At 34.3% G+C, this 17,209-nt stretch overlaps 1 protein-coding gene across 1 annotated transcript in view; it reads right to left on the minus strand.

Moving 5' to 3' along the window:
• LOC126886848 (5'-3' exoribonuclease 2 homolog) overlaps nucleotides 1-17,209 on the minus strand; it is a 97,391-nt gene that overhangs the window by 61,827 nt on the left and 18,355 nt on the right. The window contains exons 4-7 of the mRNA XM_050653945.1: nucleotides 14,774-15,078; nucleotides 12,085-12,294; nucleotides 11,669-11,831; nucleotides 5,285-5,438 (exon numbers count right to left, since the gene is read on the minus strand). Of these exons, the coding sequence (XP_050509902.1) occupies nucleotides 5,285-5,438; nucleotides 11,669-11,831; nucleotides 12,085-12,294; nucleotides 14,774-15,078 (832 nt within the window). The remainder of the gene's footprint in view (nucleotides 1-5,284; nucleotides 5,439-11,668; nucleotides 11,832-12,084; nucleotides 12,295-14,773; nucleotides 15,079-17,209) is intronic.

Consider the following 17,209-nt stretch of genomic DNA (forward strand, 5'->3'; position numbering starts at 1 on the left):
TTTTGTATTTTGACAACGACACCCGATTTGGGCGTCGAAACGTTAATAAAATTATTTTTATCAATTTAATTGTGGCTTATTTCCCATATAAATAGTTAATTATAAAAATGCCACAAGGAAATAGCTTCAGAACAACATAAACAATAAAGTTTCAAATTTTAAACGCTTATATATTTGTTTAGATATATAAAAATCGGCGCTTATTCGCGTCAAATTTCAATACGATACGAAATAAAACTGCAACCAAAACTCGAATTCAAAAATTTCGTGTTTTTATCGTGGTCTTAGAAAAACCACCGGTAGAGACGTTTTGTGCTACAATTAACATTAGAATTCGTTTTGGCGTATTAATTAAACGCTTTTCTTTAGCTCAATCGTTGGGGTCAAATCTTTAGACGTTAATTTGACTGCCTTTTCCTCAATGCAAATGACTGAAAATTGACAGACATATGCATTCGCGGGAGCAATACATGAATAGTCAATATTTTTTTTATGTTTATTAATAATTGTTTAAATAAAAAAATGATTTTAACGGAAAATGTTGAAATTCTCTTGTTTTTACAATGAAGAAACTTGAAACTTCTACAGATTGTAGCTAATTATATGAACTACACATAATTTCACTTTTTACGTTATGTAATTGTTTACGTTATGCTTCATAAATAAACAACAAAGTTTCAAATTTTTTGCCGATTTCGACTACTTTTCATGTAAGTACATCATATGTTTTATACATATTTGAATAAACATGACGATATATTTTAATGTTTGAAAAGTGTAAGACTAAAAAGTAAAAAATAAAAAAATATGAAAAAAAAATTTTAAGGAACGCTTTTCTTTAGTTACCAGTGACTAAAACTAAAAATATTATAAAAAAATCAACTAAAACGCAAAAAATAAAAAAAATTGAAAACATTAACACATTCGTTAAAGAAAAGCGTGGGGCGAAAACCGTTTATTCGATGAAGATGTCTAAATTGTGAAAATTATGGTAAAAATGGATAAAACACCTTCAAAAAATCATTATAATTCTCATAGAAAACGAAGTTCGTCAGAAGAATCCCATCAGAAATTGTTTGCAATCTTTTCTTGAATATTAGAGATTTTCGGAGGTCCCATAAACAAAATTTAACAGTAACTGAATTAGGTGAGAAGTGAAGCCCAAATTTGAAGTCAGATGATCGAAAAAGACTATATTTTATTCCTTTTTGTTAACCTGTAAGATAAATTATTGTTATTTAATATGCTTAAACAAAATTTAACCCTCACGCACAAGTTGTAGTCTATGTGACTAACAACTTCAGTGAGAAACTGGGTTTATTTATTATGTTGTTAGTTGCTACAAATAAACTCAGATTCCTGTGGGAAAAAAAAAGATGCGCCACGCTTTTCTTTCACGAATTTGTTAGATTTTTTCAACTTTTTTTTTATTTTTTGCTTTTTAGTTGATTTTTTTATATTTTCAATTTTAGTCACTAGTAACTAAAGAAAAGCGTTTCTTAAATTTTTTTTTCATATTTTTTTATTACAACTAACGTTCCTTCCTTTAGGCTGTGGTCTCCAATAAATGCCGTAGGTTGGGTACAGCGTTTGTCGATCGCCGGCAACAACATTCCGATGGTTTTCGTTTATCGTCAAGTGCGATATTTCAACTTGTTGATAAGCAACTCGTCTTGTTCTTATTTACTACTAGACCGGGCCGCTAGCAAAATTATTCCGATTCGATTTTTTTGCACAAACTTACTCAAAGAGAGCTCCTTATAACATATCCACAGGGTGCCGGGCGGTGCCGTGGTCGAAAAATTGTTCAAACAATTTTTTTTTAACAAATTCACAAAAATAATTTTTTCATTGCGAACTATTTTTTTTTAGATACTTTGGGTTATTCTGAGCAAAAAGTTTCTTGTGATTTTTCTCTAAAATTGATTGTTGTCGAGTTATATTAGACCTGGATCCCGCGTAAGAAAAAAAAGTTGATTAATAGCAAGCTGAAAATTTGTTAATAGCTTAACGGTGTCTAGTCGGACAAACATTGATGCACGGGAACACTGAAACAGGGGAAGTTTTAACGGTGGAGCATGATAAACGTGTCGTCCTGACAAGTTTATGATGGTGAAAAATAGCAAGTTGTTTTTAAGTTTATTCAATAGCCAACGTTATATAATATATGAAAAAATGTTTGTCCGACAAAAAGGTTGGGCATTTTAACGAGTCCGACACGTAGAACATGTCACATCACAAGAACTATGTTGGTGATGAATAGCAGTCTGATTTTTGCATGAGAGTTTAATGAAAGGTTAAAAAAGCAATTGGAAGTTCTGTCGGACAAAATGAATGGGAAATTTTCCTAGTCGGACATTCTAAACATGTAAGATATAGACAAAAATGTTGGTGATAAATAGCAAGCTAAGTTTGATTTGTTTATGTACAAATTATATTTTGTAACGCAAAAAGTTATATGTCGGACAAAAAGTTTGGGCAAATCGAAGGAAATAAATAAAAAACATTTTTTCAGAATGACTTAGTCACATATTGATAAAGCTATTTTAGTTGTATATTATTATTTATATTCACATATTTGCATGTGCATATACATGCACACTCCAAAAACAGTGAGGTAAGTATCAATGCATGTATATATTGCAAAACAATTATTTTTTGGGTGGAGTTTGTTCTAGATATTCTCAAAATGACAAAAAAAAATGTCAAAGAACATGTAAAAGCAATCTCTTAGGGTTTTCTAATTAGACGCATCAGAAAGTACGGAAAATTTCCTACAAAAAACGTTGTATACATTTTTTTCCATACTCAAATCTTAACCCTGTAAACGACATTGAAAAATGTGAAGAGTCTAAAACTTCGGTGCTTATAAGAATAGACGTAAATATGACACATTATGCTTAGAAGTATGTATTAGAAGGCTGCATTTGTCAGTGTGACACTTTGTGCTATACAAAGTAGTATTTGAAAGTACATGGTCTCTGAGTTTCTGTTTGCCACGTGTGTTGGAAATTAAAATTTATATTAACTATGGAGTGTTTTTGTGTCTATTTTTGAGTGTCAACAGTTTAAATTTTAAGTCGCCAAATCAAAAGTGAAACCATTCAACGGAACATTTTTGAGTAATTTTCGAACATTTTACAAAGTTAGTAAAATACTTGGTCATCAATTCAATGAGGTTCAGTTGCCAGATAATTGTGAAAGTAATATTGAATATCATTCTTCGTGCTATAATGCTTTGCTTGATTGAAAAAGGGTACCTAAATAAATTATTACTAAAATTGTATAACGTGATTTTTCTCAACTTTCTGCAAATGGAATAATAATGTAATTAATATGTCACGTGGCAAGAAATAATTTGCTGCCAAAATAAATCGATTAGTTTAAATTTGAAGTTACGATTGCAATTTATTATGAATTATTGTGAAAAGTGAAGTTTTTCTTAAATGGAAATGTATTCATAGACATAAGGGTAGACAGGGAATACAGTGCAAAAAGTCGATAGGTGGTCTATCTATCTCTTTTAACCAAGCGATCCCGCGCATGTGGCAGACAAAGATAGCTAGACCACTCAATCCATAATATAATTTGCCTGATCTACTATAAATGTATTACAGTGAGGTATCTAAATGATGTTGAGATAAATCGAAAGATATCGATTGTAATTGATTGCAGGTACTTTTGACATAGAATAATCACCCCTTATTGAAATTTCAAAAATTATTTTTTTAAATTGTCCGACTACAAAATCTACCCCTTATTTTTTTCCGACAACAGTCATTCTTGGTAAGGAATAATTTACTTAATTAAATTTCGTCTTTGTCGGAAAGCTATTTATCACCAGCATTTTTGTCTATATCTTACCTGTTTAGAATGTCCGACTACGAAAACTTCCCATTAATTTTGTCGGGCAGAACTTCCAATTGCTATTTTAACCTTTCATTAAACTCTCATGCAAAAATCAGACTGCTATTCATCACCAACATAATTCCTGTGATGTGACATGTTCTACGTGTCGGACTCGTTAAGATGCCCAACATTTTTGTCGGACAAACATTTTCGCATATATTACATAACGTTGGCTATCGAATAAACTTAAAAACAACTTGCTATTTTTCACAATCATAAACTTGTCAGGACGACACGTTTATCATGCTCCACAGTTAAAACTTCCCCTGTTCCATTGTTCCCGTGCATCAAAGTTTGTCCGACTAGACACCCTTAAGCTATTAACAAATTTTCAGCTTGCTATTAATCAACTTTTCTTTCTTACGCGGGATCCAGGTCTATATGGCCATTTTCGCATTTTTCAAATTTTAAATCGCGTATAATTCGACAACAATCAATTTTAGAGAAAAATCACAAGAGACCTTTTTTGCTCAGCTGTCTCAAATTATCTAAAAAAAATTTGTTCAAAGTGAAATAATTATTTTTGTGAATTTGTTTAAAAAAATTGTTTAAACAATTTTTCGACCACGGCAGCGACCGGCACCCTGTGGGTATGTTATAAGGACCTCTTTTTGAGTAAGTTTGTGCAAAAAAATCGAATCGGAATAATTTCACTAACGGGGGTGACGATACATCCTGGACTATAGCGCTAATTGTTAAAAATAACAGCTTTGTCATAAAATAATGACAAAAATCTCTTCAGGGCCTTGAAGAAGGAGTTTGAAACTTGATTTGGTCACTTTTTGAATTTCATAATAATAATTTTTAGCCGAGTTATTAAGCCTTGAAAATGGCTATTTTCGCATTTTTCAAATTTTTAATCGCATATAACTCGACAACAATCAATTTTAGAAAAAAATCACAAGAGACATTTTTTGCTCCGAACGACTCAAATTATCTAAAAAAAATTGTCCGAAATGAAAAAATTATTTTTGTGAATTTGTTTAAAAAAAATTGTTTAAATTCGCTAGGTTAAAACTTGTACCAGCAGTACGTTGCGATGCTCGAAAATAACTACAGACACTGCTTCCAACATTTGAAGTCCCTCATAGCAGATAGACACTGCGTTCGACATCCAATAGAGACTGTATCCATTATTTATTGTATAAAGCATACATACGCAACCGACTGCGTGGCAGTGTCGGCAGCGTACGGCGTTTATTAGTTACCACCGCTTGTGAAGCAGTGTACAACAATTTGATACTAGGTTCGGAGTACGGTAACACACCGTAACTATTATTTGTTGTATTAAGCATACAGACACGACCTACGGCGTGATTCTATACGCAACATTCAGCATTTATTGGAGACCACAGCCTTAGACTAAAATGCTTACCTAAACTCTACATTGCCAGGTTCAACGTCAAATTTAGACTCATAATATCGATCTTTGAATCCATCTTCCCACAACCTAACTTCGTCGTGAGCCTGATCATCATCAGAATCGTCATCGTCGTGTGTTCGTTTTTGTCCTCTAGGTTCGTCATTACCTGAAAAATATAAATATAAATGTATTATGTACTAGCGGTATACAGTGATGAGCGCGCTAATATCCGGCAAAATAACGCAAAAGATAGAAAACATAATACATTGTGAATTAAAAAGAGATGAAACTAGTAGAGGTGGAAATTATCGATATAAACGTATAAATTAACATTACATTACATAGTTTCCCACCTTTAGACGTATCGGACGAGTTTGACAACTACCACTCTGATATACTCTTTCTCAAAGGCATCTTTCAGTGCGACACAGTTTTTCGATTTCTTTTTAGAATTTAGAAGACTATACAAATCAAAGAAAATACCAGTTTATAAATGCAATAAACACAATTGATTTGTTTTTATACCAAATTATATAATCAAAAAAATATACCAAATTCGACAACTTTCAGATTTAACTAAAATGTCATGTTAGAATAAATGTTATAAATGTGTATTATCACGGACTTACCTTTTTTTTTTCTATCATTTGTGACGCATTGAAAAATGCCTCTGAAAAGGACCATAGTAACAGTTTTAGTTGATATACTCCTCTAATACGTCTATAGGTGAGAAAGAATTAATATCATGACACGTTTACACATATCCAGTAACTGGCGCCAGTCTCACTGGCATGAAAAATAGACCACATTTATATTCGAAACAGCGCTGGTCTGGCGCAACAAAATGTTTACATGATGCCACTACCATGCCCTTGTAAAGGATTTAAATTAGCATCCAAGCATCCAGAAAATAAGAATATTTAATCCGTTTAATTTTTAAAAGTCTTAAGTAAACATTACACTCATTCAATGTTTTGATTTCGTAAGTAGGTGGCATCGATTTATGTAATCTAGGCCACGCATAGTGAAAATTGCAAGTGGACAAAAATACTGTTATTAGTAATTCTCGGTCACATTAGACAAATATGAAAACATAACAAACAAATACATTTTAGAAAGGAATACGTAAAAAAGGTACGAGAAAGATTATTCAAAAACAGACTTAGCTAGAGTACATACGAGGTAACAACCATCCAAAACCAACTAGTTACTGCCATTACGTAGTGAGTTAATAAATATATTCAAGTACATAGTCAAATGCCTTCCAATCAAAAGTTTTACTCCTATAGAAGTCAAGAAAGAAATAACCAAACTCAACTCACGAAAGGCTCCAGGTTATGACTAAATCTCGGCACAAGTACTAAAACAACTTCCTCGTAAGGCCATTATTATGCTAACAGTAATATTTAATCGCATGCTAAGCTTATCATACTTTCCAAAAATATGGAAATTTGCAGAAATCATAATGATCCTTAAGCCAGGCAAAGCGCCCAATGAAGTAACATCTTATCGACCCATCAGCCTACTCCCAATCGTTAGCAAAGTTTTTGAAAGATTGCTGCTACAAAGAATATACGCAGATCATGAATTCCTAACATTACTACCAGAACATCAGTTTGGTTTTCGGGAAAATCACTCGGGATCACTTTCGGGAAATACACAACAAGTCCATCGAATAGTAAATGAAATATCAAAAACTCTCGAAGAAAGGAAATATTGCAACGCTGTATTCCTAGATATCTCACAAGCTTTACAATGTAAAATTAGCACTATCTAGTAACTATTTCCTCCTAATCAAATCCTACTTATCAAATAGATATTTCTCTGTAAAATTCAAAGACCAACAATCCAGCCTCTGTCCTATTAACTCCGGAGTTCCGCAAGGTAGTGTTCTCTGGCCGCTACTTTTCTCACTCTACACAGCCGATATCCAGAGTCTCATAATACTACGATCGCTTCCTTTGCTGATGACGTAGCAATACTAGCTGTAAATGAAGATCTCATACAAGCCTCACATGACCTGCAACACCATCTGGACATACTTAGTGAATGGTACACAAAATGGCGAACAAAAGTAAACAAAACAAAATCATCTCAAATAACGTTTACCAACCGCCACAACACATGCCCACCTGTAAGAATGGAAAATGTTCGAATACCAACAGTAACAGACGTCAAATACCTTGGCCTCCATCTTGACCAACGTCTTACTTGGAAGAAACATATCCAGACCAAAAGAAGACAGTTAGACTTGAAATTCACGCAAACGTATTGGCTCCTTGGGCGCAGATCAAAACTCAACATCCAAAACAAAATTCTTCTGTACAAAGCAATACTCAAACCTATTTGGTACTACGGACTACACCTCTGGGGCTGTGCAAAGTCAACATCACTGAATATCATCCAAAGATTTCAGTGTACCATTCACCATGAAAATGAGTTAGTAAGGGAATTATTCCATAATGGCCCTGCCACAAGGAGACTAGATCGAACCTGGCCTCAGGACCTATTTTAAAACTTAAACATAAATAGAATAAGATGAGACATCATTGGAAGTCTCTTCATCGTGCCCAAATGCATGGAACAAATTTACTTAATACTCTTTTAATGATGTAGATCAGGCCATGGAGTTGGAGTATCTACATTGTAAAAATGTCGTGTACCCCATCCTCCATGCTATGGCATGCTGGACGTGCCATACAGTCTGTAGTCAACACCCCGAAGTATGAGTGGGAACACAAAATGTATTAATACTCATACGCTTATGAAACGCACCTGGCGGATCATAAGGGCCCTCACATTTTACTCTCTTTCAACTTGTCTTGAGTGAAATGTCTTTCAATCTTTCCTATCAGCCTCTCTTGGCTAACTCTTGTTTCTTCTTTGTAATCTCCCATTTGTTGGTCAACAGCTACGGGTGGAAGAACCGACATTTGGTAGGGCACTTCATTGCCCTGGAGCTGGGAAATTAACTCCGAAGACGGATGAGCTAAATTAGCCAACGGCATTGAGATGTGGAAAGCCACGGGATGGCTACCACATTAAAGATCCATAAGGATATCCCCAGGACACCACAATGGCTGAAAACCCAAAACAAACGGCCCTCAGTCCCGGGCAACCCTTAAATGGGGAGAGGGTGCTAAGAATCCCCCGGTCAGCCAATAATGTCCCAAAACTGAAAAAGATCGGTACGTGGAACATTCGAAGCATGTATCAAGCAGGCAAGGCAGCAAATATTATTCAAGAAATGACTCGCCTAAACATAGATATTTTAGGATGCAGTGAAGTTCGATGGCCAAATTCAGGCATACAAATTATAGGTGAACACCATATCTATTATTCGGGAGATGACACAACAAGAAACAGAAATGGCGTAGCGATGATACTAAAAAGGGAAATAGCCAAAGCAGTAATAGGATTTACGCCCATATCAGATAGAGTTATGCTATTGAAGATTAATTCAAGTCCCTCTAATATAAATATCATTCAGGTCTACGCACCGATATCCGAATCAACCCAAGAAGAAATAGAACATTTCTACCAGACTCTAGAAAACTCTCTAAAGCTGACAAAAAAACATGAGATAACTATCATCATGGGAGATTTCAAGCCAAAATAGGACAAGGTACAGTCGAGAATGTTGTGGGGTCATATGGTCTTGGCACAAGAAACGAAAGAGGAGAAAGACTGATACAATTCTGCCAAGAGACGGATATGGTTGTAATGAACACATTCTTTAAATTACATCCAAGAAGGCTTTATACATGGAAAGCACCCGGTGATACCCCAGGGAAAATCATAAGAAACCAAATTGATTTTATTAACATAAGCAAAAGGTTTAGAAATTCTGTCACCTCAACAAAAACATATCCAGGCGCCGATGTCTTCTCAGATCATAGTCTGTTAGTTGCAAATATCAACATACGACTCAAAATAATTCAAAAGAAAATAAGACCCACGATAGATATAAAACTACTGAAAGAAAATAGCATCCAGGAAAAAGTAAAAACAGAGATTAATAAGAATTTTGCGAAAATAGTTGAAGACGCTCCTAGTGGCGTAGAAGAACAATGGAACGAAATGAAGACATATATCAACACACGTTCGCATGAATATCTTAAATCAAAAAGAGAAAAGAAGCAAGAATGGATGACAGATAAAATATTGCAGATGATGGAAGAGCGAAGGAAATTAAAAGGTAGAAATGACAATGAATACAAAAAGTTGCATAAGAGTATACTAAGAGAAATAAAAGGGGCAAAAGAAGCATGGCTGATGGAGAAATGTACATAAATTGAAACACTACAACGCAAACATGACGATTTCCATATGCACAAAAAGATTAAAGAAGTACAGAACATCAGAAAACAATGCAATATAGGCATAGTCGTAGACGTCGAAGGTCAAATTTTGACTACAATTGAAGATAAATTAAGAAGATGGAAAGAATATATGCAAGAATTATTCGAAGATGCTGCACGAAGTCCGTATGAAATAGACAATCCTTATGGCCCAGAAATAACAAACGAAGAAGTAACTATGGCCATTAAGCGGATTAAAGATGGGAAATCACCAGGACCAGATGAGGTGCATGGTGAAATTTTAAAGCTATTAGAGGCACAACAAATTACAGCTCTTACGAAGTTATTCAACAACATATACGAGACTGGTTACTTACCAAAAGACTGGCTACTATCAATATTCATTCCACTTCCCAAAAAAGCCAACGCTAGAAAAGGTGAAGAACATAGATTAATTAGTTTGATGAGCCATGTACTTAAAGTACTCCTTACTATCATTCACTCGCGCATATACACCAAATTAGAAGAACAGCTGAGTGAAGTTCAATTTGGATTCAGATCAGGACTCGGAACGAGGGAAGCACTTTTCAGCTTGCAAGTTCTAATACAGAGAGCCAGGGATGTCATTTGCGACGTGTATGCATGTTTCATAGATTTCGAGAAGGCATTTGATAAAGTCCCACATGGAAAACTAATCGATATCCTAAAAACATCAGGACTCGATGGTAAGGATATAAGACTCGTTTCAAACTTAAATCTCCAACAAAAAGCAACAGTTCGATTCGAAAATGAACTGTCCGAAATCTTCACGGTTGAAAAAGGAGTCCAAGGAGAGGCCTTGGATGAATCAGAAGATGGTATTGCAGTAAATGGACAACTTATAAATAATATTAGATATGCAGACGATACAGTATTGCTGGCGGATAGTGCGCAGGGGCTCCAAAGGATCATGGATAATGTTGTAGAAGCATGTAACAAATACGGCCTAAAACTAAACTGTAAGAAGACAAAAATAATGATCATTAGTAAAAACACCAACATAAACGCCCAAATTACAGTGAACAATACACCTCTAGAGAGAGTACAGAAAATATGCTACCTGGGCTGCAACATTAAGGATACTTGGGATCATAACTACGAAATAAAAACTCGTATTGAAAAAGCCAGAAGCTCTTTTAACAGTCTTAAGAAAATTCTCTGCAACTTGTCTTTAAGTATCAATATACGCATAAGAATTCTTAGATGTTACGTCTTTAGTGTCCTCCTATACGGAGTTGAAAGCTGGAGCCTGACAGAAGATGCCATAAAACGGTTAGAGGCGTTTGAAATGTGGTGCTACCGATGTATGTTGAGGGTCTCATATATACACCACACAACTAATATAACTATTCTCCAGAGGCTAGGAAAAGACAAAGAAATAATTAACACCGTAAAGAACAGAAAATTGGCTTACTTCGGCCACATTATGCGTAATGAAAAATACCGACTGCTGCAGTTGATTCTACAAGGCAAGATTGAGGGCAGGAGAGGCCCTGGACGTAGACGTATATCCTGGCTGGCCAATCTTAGGAAGTGGACTAGTCTAACGTCAACTGATCTATTTCGAGCTGCCGTAAATAGAATAAGATGGGTCAATGTGGTCGCCAACATCTCCAGAAGATAGGCACTTTTAGAAGAAGAATGATGTAGATTGTAAATAAACATAATTACATAAAAAAGTATGTAGTGCGTTCCGGTTATTCAACCCCATCACCGGTGGTTGCAGGGTTGCAACCACCATACCCTGTCATGTCAGTACGACTGACGCCAGTTAGTGGATACGTGTAAACATGCCATAATGTAAATTTATAGGTTTCTATCGCTAAATTTCCCACCTCTACTAGTTTCATCTCTTTTTATCTCACAACTTGATATGTTTTTTATCTTTTGCGTTATTCTGCCGGTTATTAGCGCGCTCATCACTGTATAATACTTTGCTGGAGCAAAACAGAAACAGAAAGGAAAGGCAGAATGAGCCAATAGATAGATATATCACGGATATTCAAACATTAATGTGGGTCACGTTATTGTTATGTATTTGTGTATGTTATATTACCTGAACTTGAACTACCAGCAGGTCTGAACATTGCCTCCAACGCTGTTTTAGCATTTGTCGTTTGAAGCTTGATATCAACTTTGGATTGCGTATGCATTCCTGCTTTTCTAATACTATATGCCTCATCTCTTACATTTTTCAATGTCTGTTGATGTCCAATAGCCTAAATATAAAAATAAAAAGAATAAAATACAAAATTACTGCAGTAGTTTACATTATATTGCTTAAAAACTATTTATATACTACAAATTAATGAGAGATTCAATTTTTTTTTATAAATCATGACTCAAAATTGAAATTTTATATTGTAGGTTTTAAAGATTAGGTTTTAACAATGGAAATTACATAACGACTGGTCAATGGAAGTGATAAATTATAAGTATAAATTATATTATAATATAGTAAGTAGTACAAACCTTTGGTTCAAATTGAGTTCCTTTTACCAAATTCCAATTTGGTTTAAATTCATTATATGCCTGCTGCCTCTTTCTTGCTTTTTGTCTAGCCTTAAATTTAAGCTCATTTTGTTGTCGATTTTTAAAAATTTCATCTTCCATTTTTCCTAATTCCAACATTATCATCTGAACTCTCTCCAATTTAACATCACCACTATCAGTCAAATAGCCCTAAAATATAAAGATAATAGATTAAAAATTTCGATTTGATTCGATAAAAAGAAGCAGACTATGGCTGTGTATGCCCTCTTCTAGTTTATTTTGATTTAATGCCTTTTCTTATGACGTGGCAACGTGGTATTTTTATAGCGATATATCCACATATTCTCATACGATAAAGGCAATCGCCAAGAAGCAGCCGTCAAGAACAGCCAGGTCATAGGGTGAGACATTCCCTTAGACAGTTCAAAGTGTAACAGACTTATCCTATATTTTACTGTTTAATTTAGTAAAAATTTAAAATAAAAATGCCACTTTTATTCAGTTGCAATGCGAAGGCAAAACAATCTTATTTTTCACTTAAAATACGGAGAGCAGTCCAGCCCTCTGAATCGACGATTTTCGACTCTTGTTGGAGTCTCATCGGAGAGAACGTAGGCCTGCTTCTCCATACTTCAAGTGATCCACACCGAGAGTTCATCCCCCACACCGCAACTGACGTGAATGGATTAGGTGACTAGCGTCATCTGGCAATTGAAAGATGAAGTAGTTTTCAATCCTAATAGCAATATTATTAATATTTAACAATATTAAAACATTACTAAAAGATTTTTAAATTGAAAACTTATTGGTTCATTTCCTTGGTAACACCTCCATGGCTTCTAAAATTTGCAAGCCAGATGGATGCCGAAGCGAAGAAGACAAGAGGGAATTCAAAAAACTTACAATTCACGACCCCGTCTGTTCAGCTGGTAAATTCCAACAGAAAATGGACCTAAGTTACTCAAAGAAGTAACGACCAATATAAAAATAAAATAAAAATGCCATTTTTATGCCAACTCTCGGTGTGGATCACTTGAAGTATGGAGAAGCAGGCCTACATTCTCTCCGATGAGACTCCAACAAGAGTCGAAAATCGTCGATTCAGATGGCTGGACTGCTCTCCGTATTTTAAGTGAAAAATAAGATTGTTTTGCCTTCGGATTGCAACTGAATAAAAATGGCATTTGTATTCATTGCAACTGAATAAAAATGGCATTTGTATTTTATTTTTATATTGGTCGTTACTTCTTTAAGTAACTGAGGTCCATTTTCTGTTGGAATTTACCAGCTGAACAGACGGGGTCGTGAATTGTAAGTTTTTTGAATTCCCTCTTGTCTTCTTCGCTTCGGCATCCATCTGGCTTGCAAATTTTAGAAACAATGGAGGTGTTACCAAGGAAATGGATCATTAAGTTTTCAATTTAAAAATCTTTTAGTAATGTTTTAATATTTTTAAATATTAATAATATTGCTATTAGGATTGAAAACTACTTCATTTTTCATCGTTTAATTTAGTGTTTTAGAGCCAATAAAGTCATATCTTTCACACGTTGCATCACTTTCAGTCAGCATCTTATCAAAGGTTAATATCGCGTTAAATTCATTGGCTAGTCATGTTAGAAATGGGAATACCAAGAAAATTAATACAGTGGATTAGTAGGGAACTCAAATGTGCATGACACTTAATTTTCAATATTCTTCTGTAACATCACATTTCGAACGCTTCTATTCTTCTTATGTGTTGTCTCTTCAATGTCCAAGCTTCCATTCCGTACAGCAATATAGAAAATATTTATCATCTTAGAGCCCTCAATCTGAGAGGCAACTGAAGGTCTTTGTTCGTAAGCAGTGTCTTCATTTTTATAAATGCTTACCTTGCAGTTTCAATTCGGGCGTTAATTTCTTTGCTTTGGTCATTTTTGTCATCAACCCAGGTCCCCAGATATTTGTATGTCTTAACTTTTTCTATTTGGGTTTGCTCTATCATTAACCTTTCATTTCCATGTTCTGTTTTTGAGACAATCATAAATTTAGTTTTTTTCTTGTTTATTTTGAGTCTGTCTCAAATGCAATAATCGTTAATTATTCTATTTAGCAATTCTTGTAGCGATTCCAGGGTGTCTGCCATTATAACGGTGTCATCAGCAAATCTTATGTTATTTAATATTCTTCCGTTTATAGAGATTCCATCACTTAGCTCCGCTATCGCTTCCTGAAATATGGCTTCACTGTATAGGTTAAACAGTAGCGGCGACAGAACACAACCCTGTCTTACTCCTCTCTTTATATCAATTTTCTCGGATTCTTGTTCTCCTATCTTTATATTGGCCTTTTGATTCCAATACAGATTGATGATAATTCGTAAATCTCGTCTGTCTATATCTCTGTTTTTCAATAATTCTATTAGTTTTTCATGTCGGACCCTGTCGAACGCTTTTTCGAAGTCGATGAAACAGGAATAAATATCCAGGTTCATATCTAAGCATCTTTGAGAGAGGACATTAAACGCAAACAATGGCTCTCTTGTTTCAAGTCCTTTGCGGAACCCAAATTGGGTATCATCCATATCATATTCTAGCTTTCTGTATAATCTTCCATGAATCACCTTTAGAAATATTTTTTTATAGAAGAAGATATTACATTTATTTAAAGATCAATAAATACTTACCCCCGTTTTATAAACACAATCTTTGTATAGACGTACTAATCTATCTATAGCCCCTTCTCTGATTTCCAAACTAGGCAGATGGGGCAAAAAATCATTACCAACGAAAAAGCACATGAACACCCAATCATCTATCACTCTTTCAAAGTCATATTCGAAAGGTAAATTCGGCATAACGAGATCTTTTCGAAGATATTCTTTTAAGACATTCAGTCTCACAAAGATGAAATCTGGTTCTGATCCTAAAGAAACACTTGATGATTCATGCTCCGACTTACAGCCTCCTACGCAGTCTTTCATTTCGTGACCTAAAAGTAAATAAACGTATTATTTATGTGAATAATGTTTTATGATATATTATAAACGGATATATTGAACGGTTGATAACTCTATCTTTGAAGTGGTGGACCAATTCACATACATGGGCTCCCTGATCACCAAGTAGAGTGTCATGACGGAAGAAATCAAGCGAAGGATAATCCTAGCAAATTTTTTATTAAATTTTGACCGCAAAAGTTAATAAAAACATTCATTCTAAGCAAAAAATGTTCAAAAAATTTTTTTGATAAAATTAATAGTTTTTTATTTATTCGCTATCGAAAGTGTTAGTTTTATATCTAAAAAATCAATGTTTTTGATGGTATACTCATTTATGATTCACTCAATTTTTGCCAAGATGGGGTGGCAACCACCCCCATGGTAAAAGCGCCTTTTGGCATGATATAGATTGTTGGAAATCCCATAGAATTCATTTGGTTGCGTAAATAGTTCGAAATCATATCCCATTTTTACCCTTCTCGACGCTCGTGTTTATCGCTCGCATATTTTCGAAATCCACATGTGACGAAGAAAGGGACTTTTCAACCACTTGAAAAGGCAATGTTCTGCCCCGAGGACATAAGGAAGAGCAGATATGCATTTAGACGGCCGAAATGTGAAGACGTAAAATAGTGGCGAGTGTCGAGTTTGTTGACGACGCGTAATGATTTGTAAATACCTTATACTTTTGCCTTATATTTTGTTGTTACCTAAATGTTTTCCTTTGTTTCGTTTTTGAGCCTATTTAACCACCAACCAATTTGAATATATATGTGTATTATTATGATATGTTTATTGCACCTATGAGAATTTCCATTTATCTCTACCAACAGAAGCTATTCGAAGGCCTAGTAAACTAGCAGGTGTTGTAATATGTATATTGCTTGGTTTGATTTTATTATTGTTTTCGTTCAATACCTGCTAATAACCAACATAGATTTTGATCCTTGGACTGACCACTACTTATTCTCAAATTGTCAAGCAAATCGATCCATCCTGTAAAAATTGCGAGGTTTTGTCCTATTTTAAGCTTCATTACTTGAACTGTTAGGAGAGATTATTTTGGTGTTTCATTTATTTACAAGTTACTTAGTGGTGGCATTGACTGTGTCGCTCAGGTGGGTCACATCTACATTAATACATCATCCTACCTAGAGCTATGTTACAGAGGACATTTTATGTTCCATTTCATAGAACCTTTTATGGTATTAAAAATCCTTTGGTAGATTTAAGTCTTGGTAAACAATTTGGATATTGATATTTTTAACATAAGTAACTTCAACGAAACTTAACAGAAGCATTTTGTTTTAGTTTTTTATTAAGAGTTTGCTTATTTTTTAATTTAACCCTCCTTTGCCCAATGTATCTCACAAGATACATGACTTTATAATTGATTTTTTAAATATTGCGGGCTTTTTTAATAGTTCAAACCTTGTTTGTCTCAATCAGCTGTTCTTTCTCTATACAGTATATTGTCTTGAGTTATGTCTTAATGTGTAAAGTGTGTCTTAAGTTATGTTGATTCCTTTTCTTGTTCTCTGAGTGTACGCGTTTTTTAGTTTACCTACTATTACTTTTCTATAGTCTGTTCGCTAAACTCAGACACAACTGGCTAGTGATTTTAGTAGGTAGTTTTTGAAGTTATACTTGTTTAGGCGCGATTGAGAGTAAAATTTCATAATACTGCGCGCATGCGCACACAGACAGTATGGCGTTTAGTTGCTAATAAATCTTTCTAGTTATGTATAAATATATCAGTGTAAGAAAAGGTGTGAAAAGAATATATTAGTGTTTTTAGTAAATATATTTATTATAATTTTTGTGTCTTTGGTTAGGTACGTCTGAACCGATACATTTGGTATAGCATTCGGCCAGAGATCGAGAGATCTGAGTTCGAATCCAGTACAATCCTATACTTTTTTTTATTTTTTGAAAGCGGTAAGCACAAAATTATATTTGGTGTTTAAAAAAATTAAAACAAACTGTTTAAAAAGTATACTTATTTTTAAGAAATCATATAATAGAAGTATAACTTCTTACGTGCGTACAAAGTACACACACACATTCATTTTTTTGTTTTTGGCCATTTTTGCCAAAATTGTCAAAATTACTAACCATTTA

Source organism: Diabrotica virgifera, chromosome 6, assembly GCF_917563875.1.
Source record: "Diabrotica virgifera virgifera chromosome 6, PGI_DIABVI_V3a".
NCBI lineage: Eukaryota > Metazoa > Arthropoda > Insecta > Coleoptera > Chrysomelidae > Diabrotica > Diabrotica virgifera.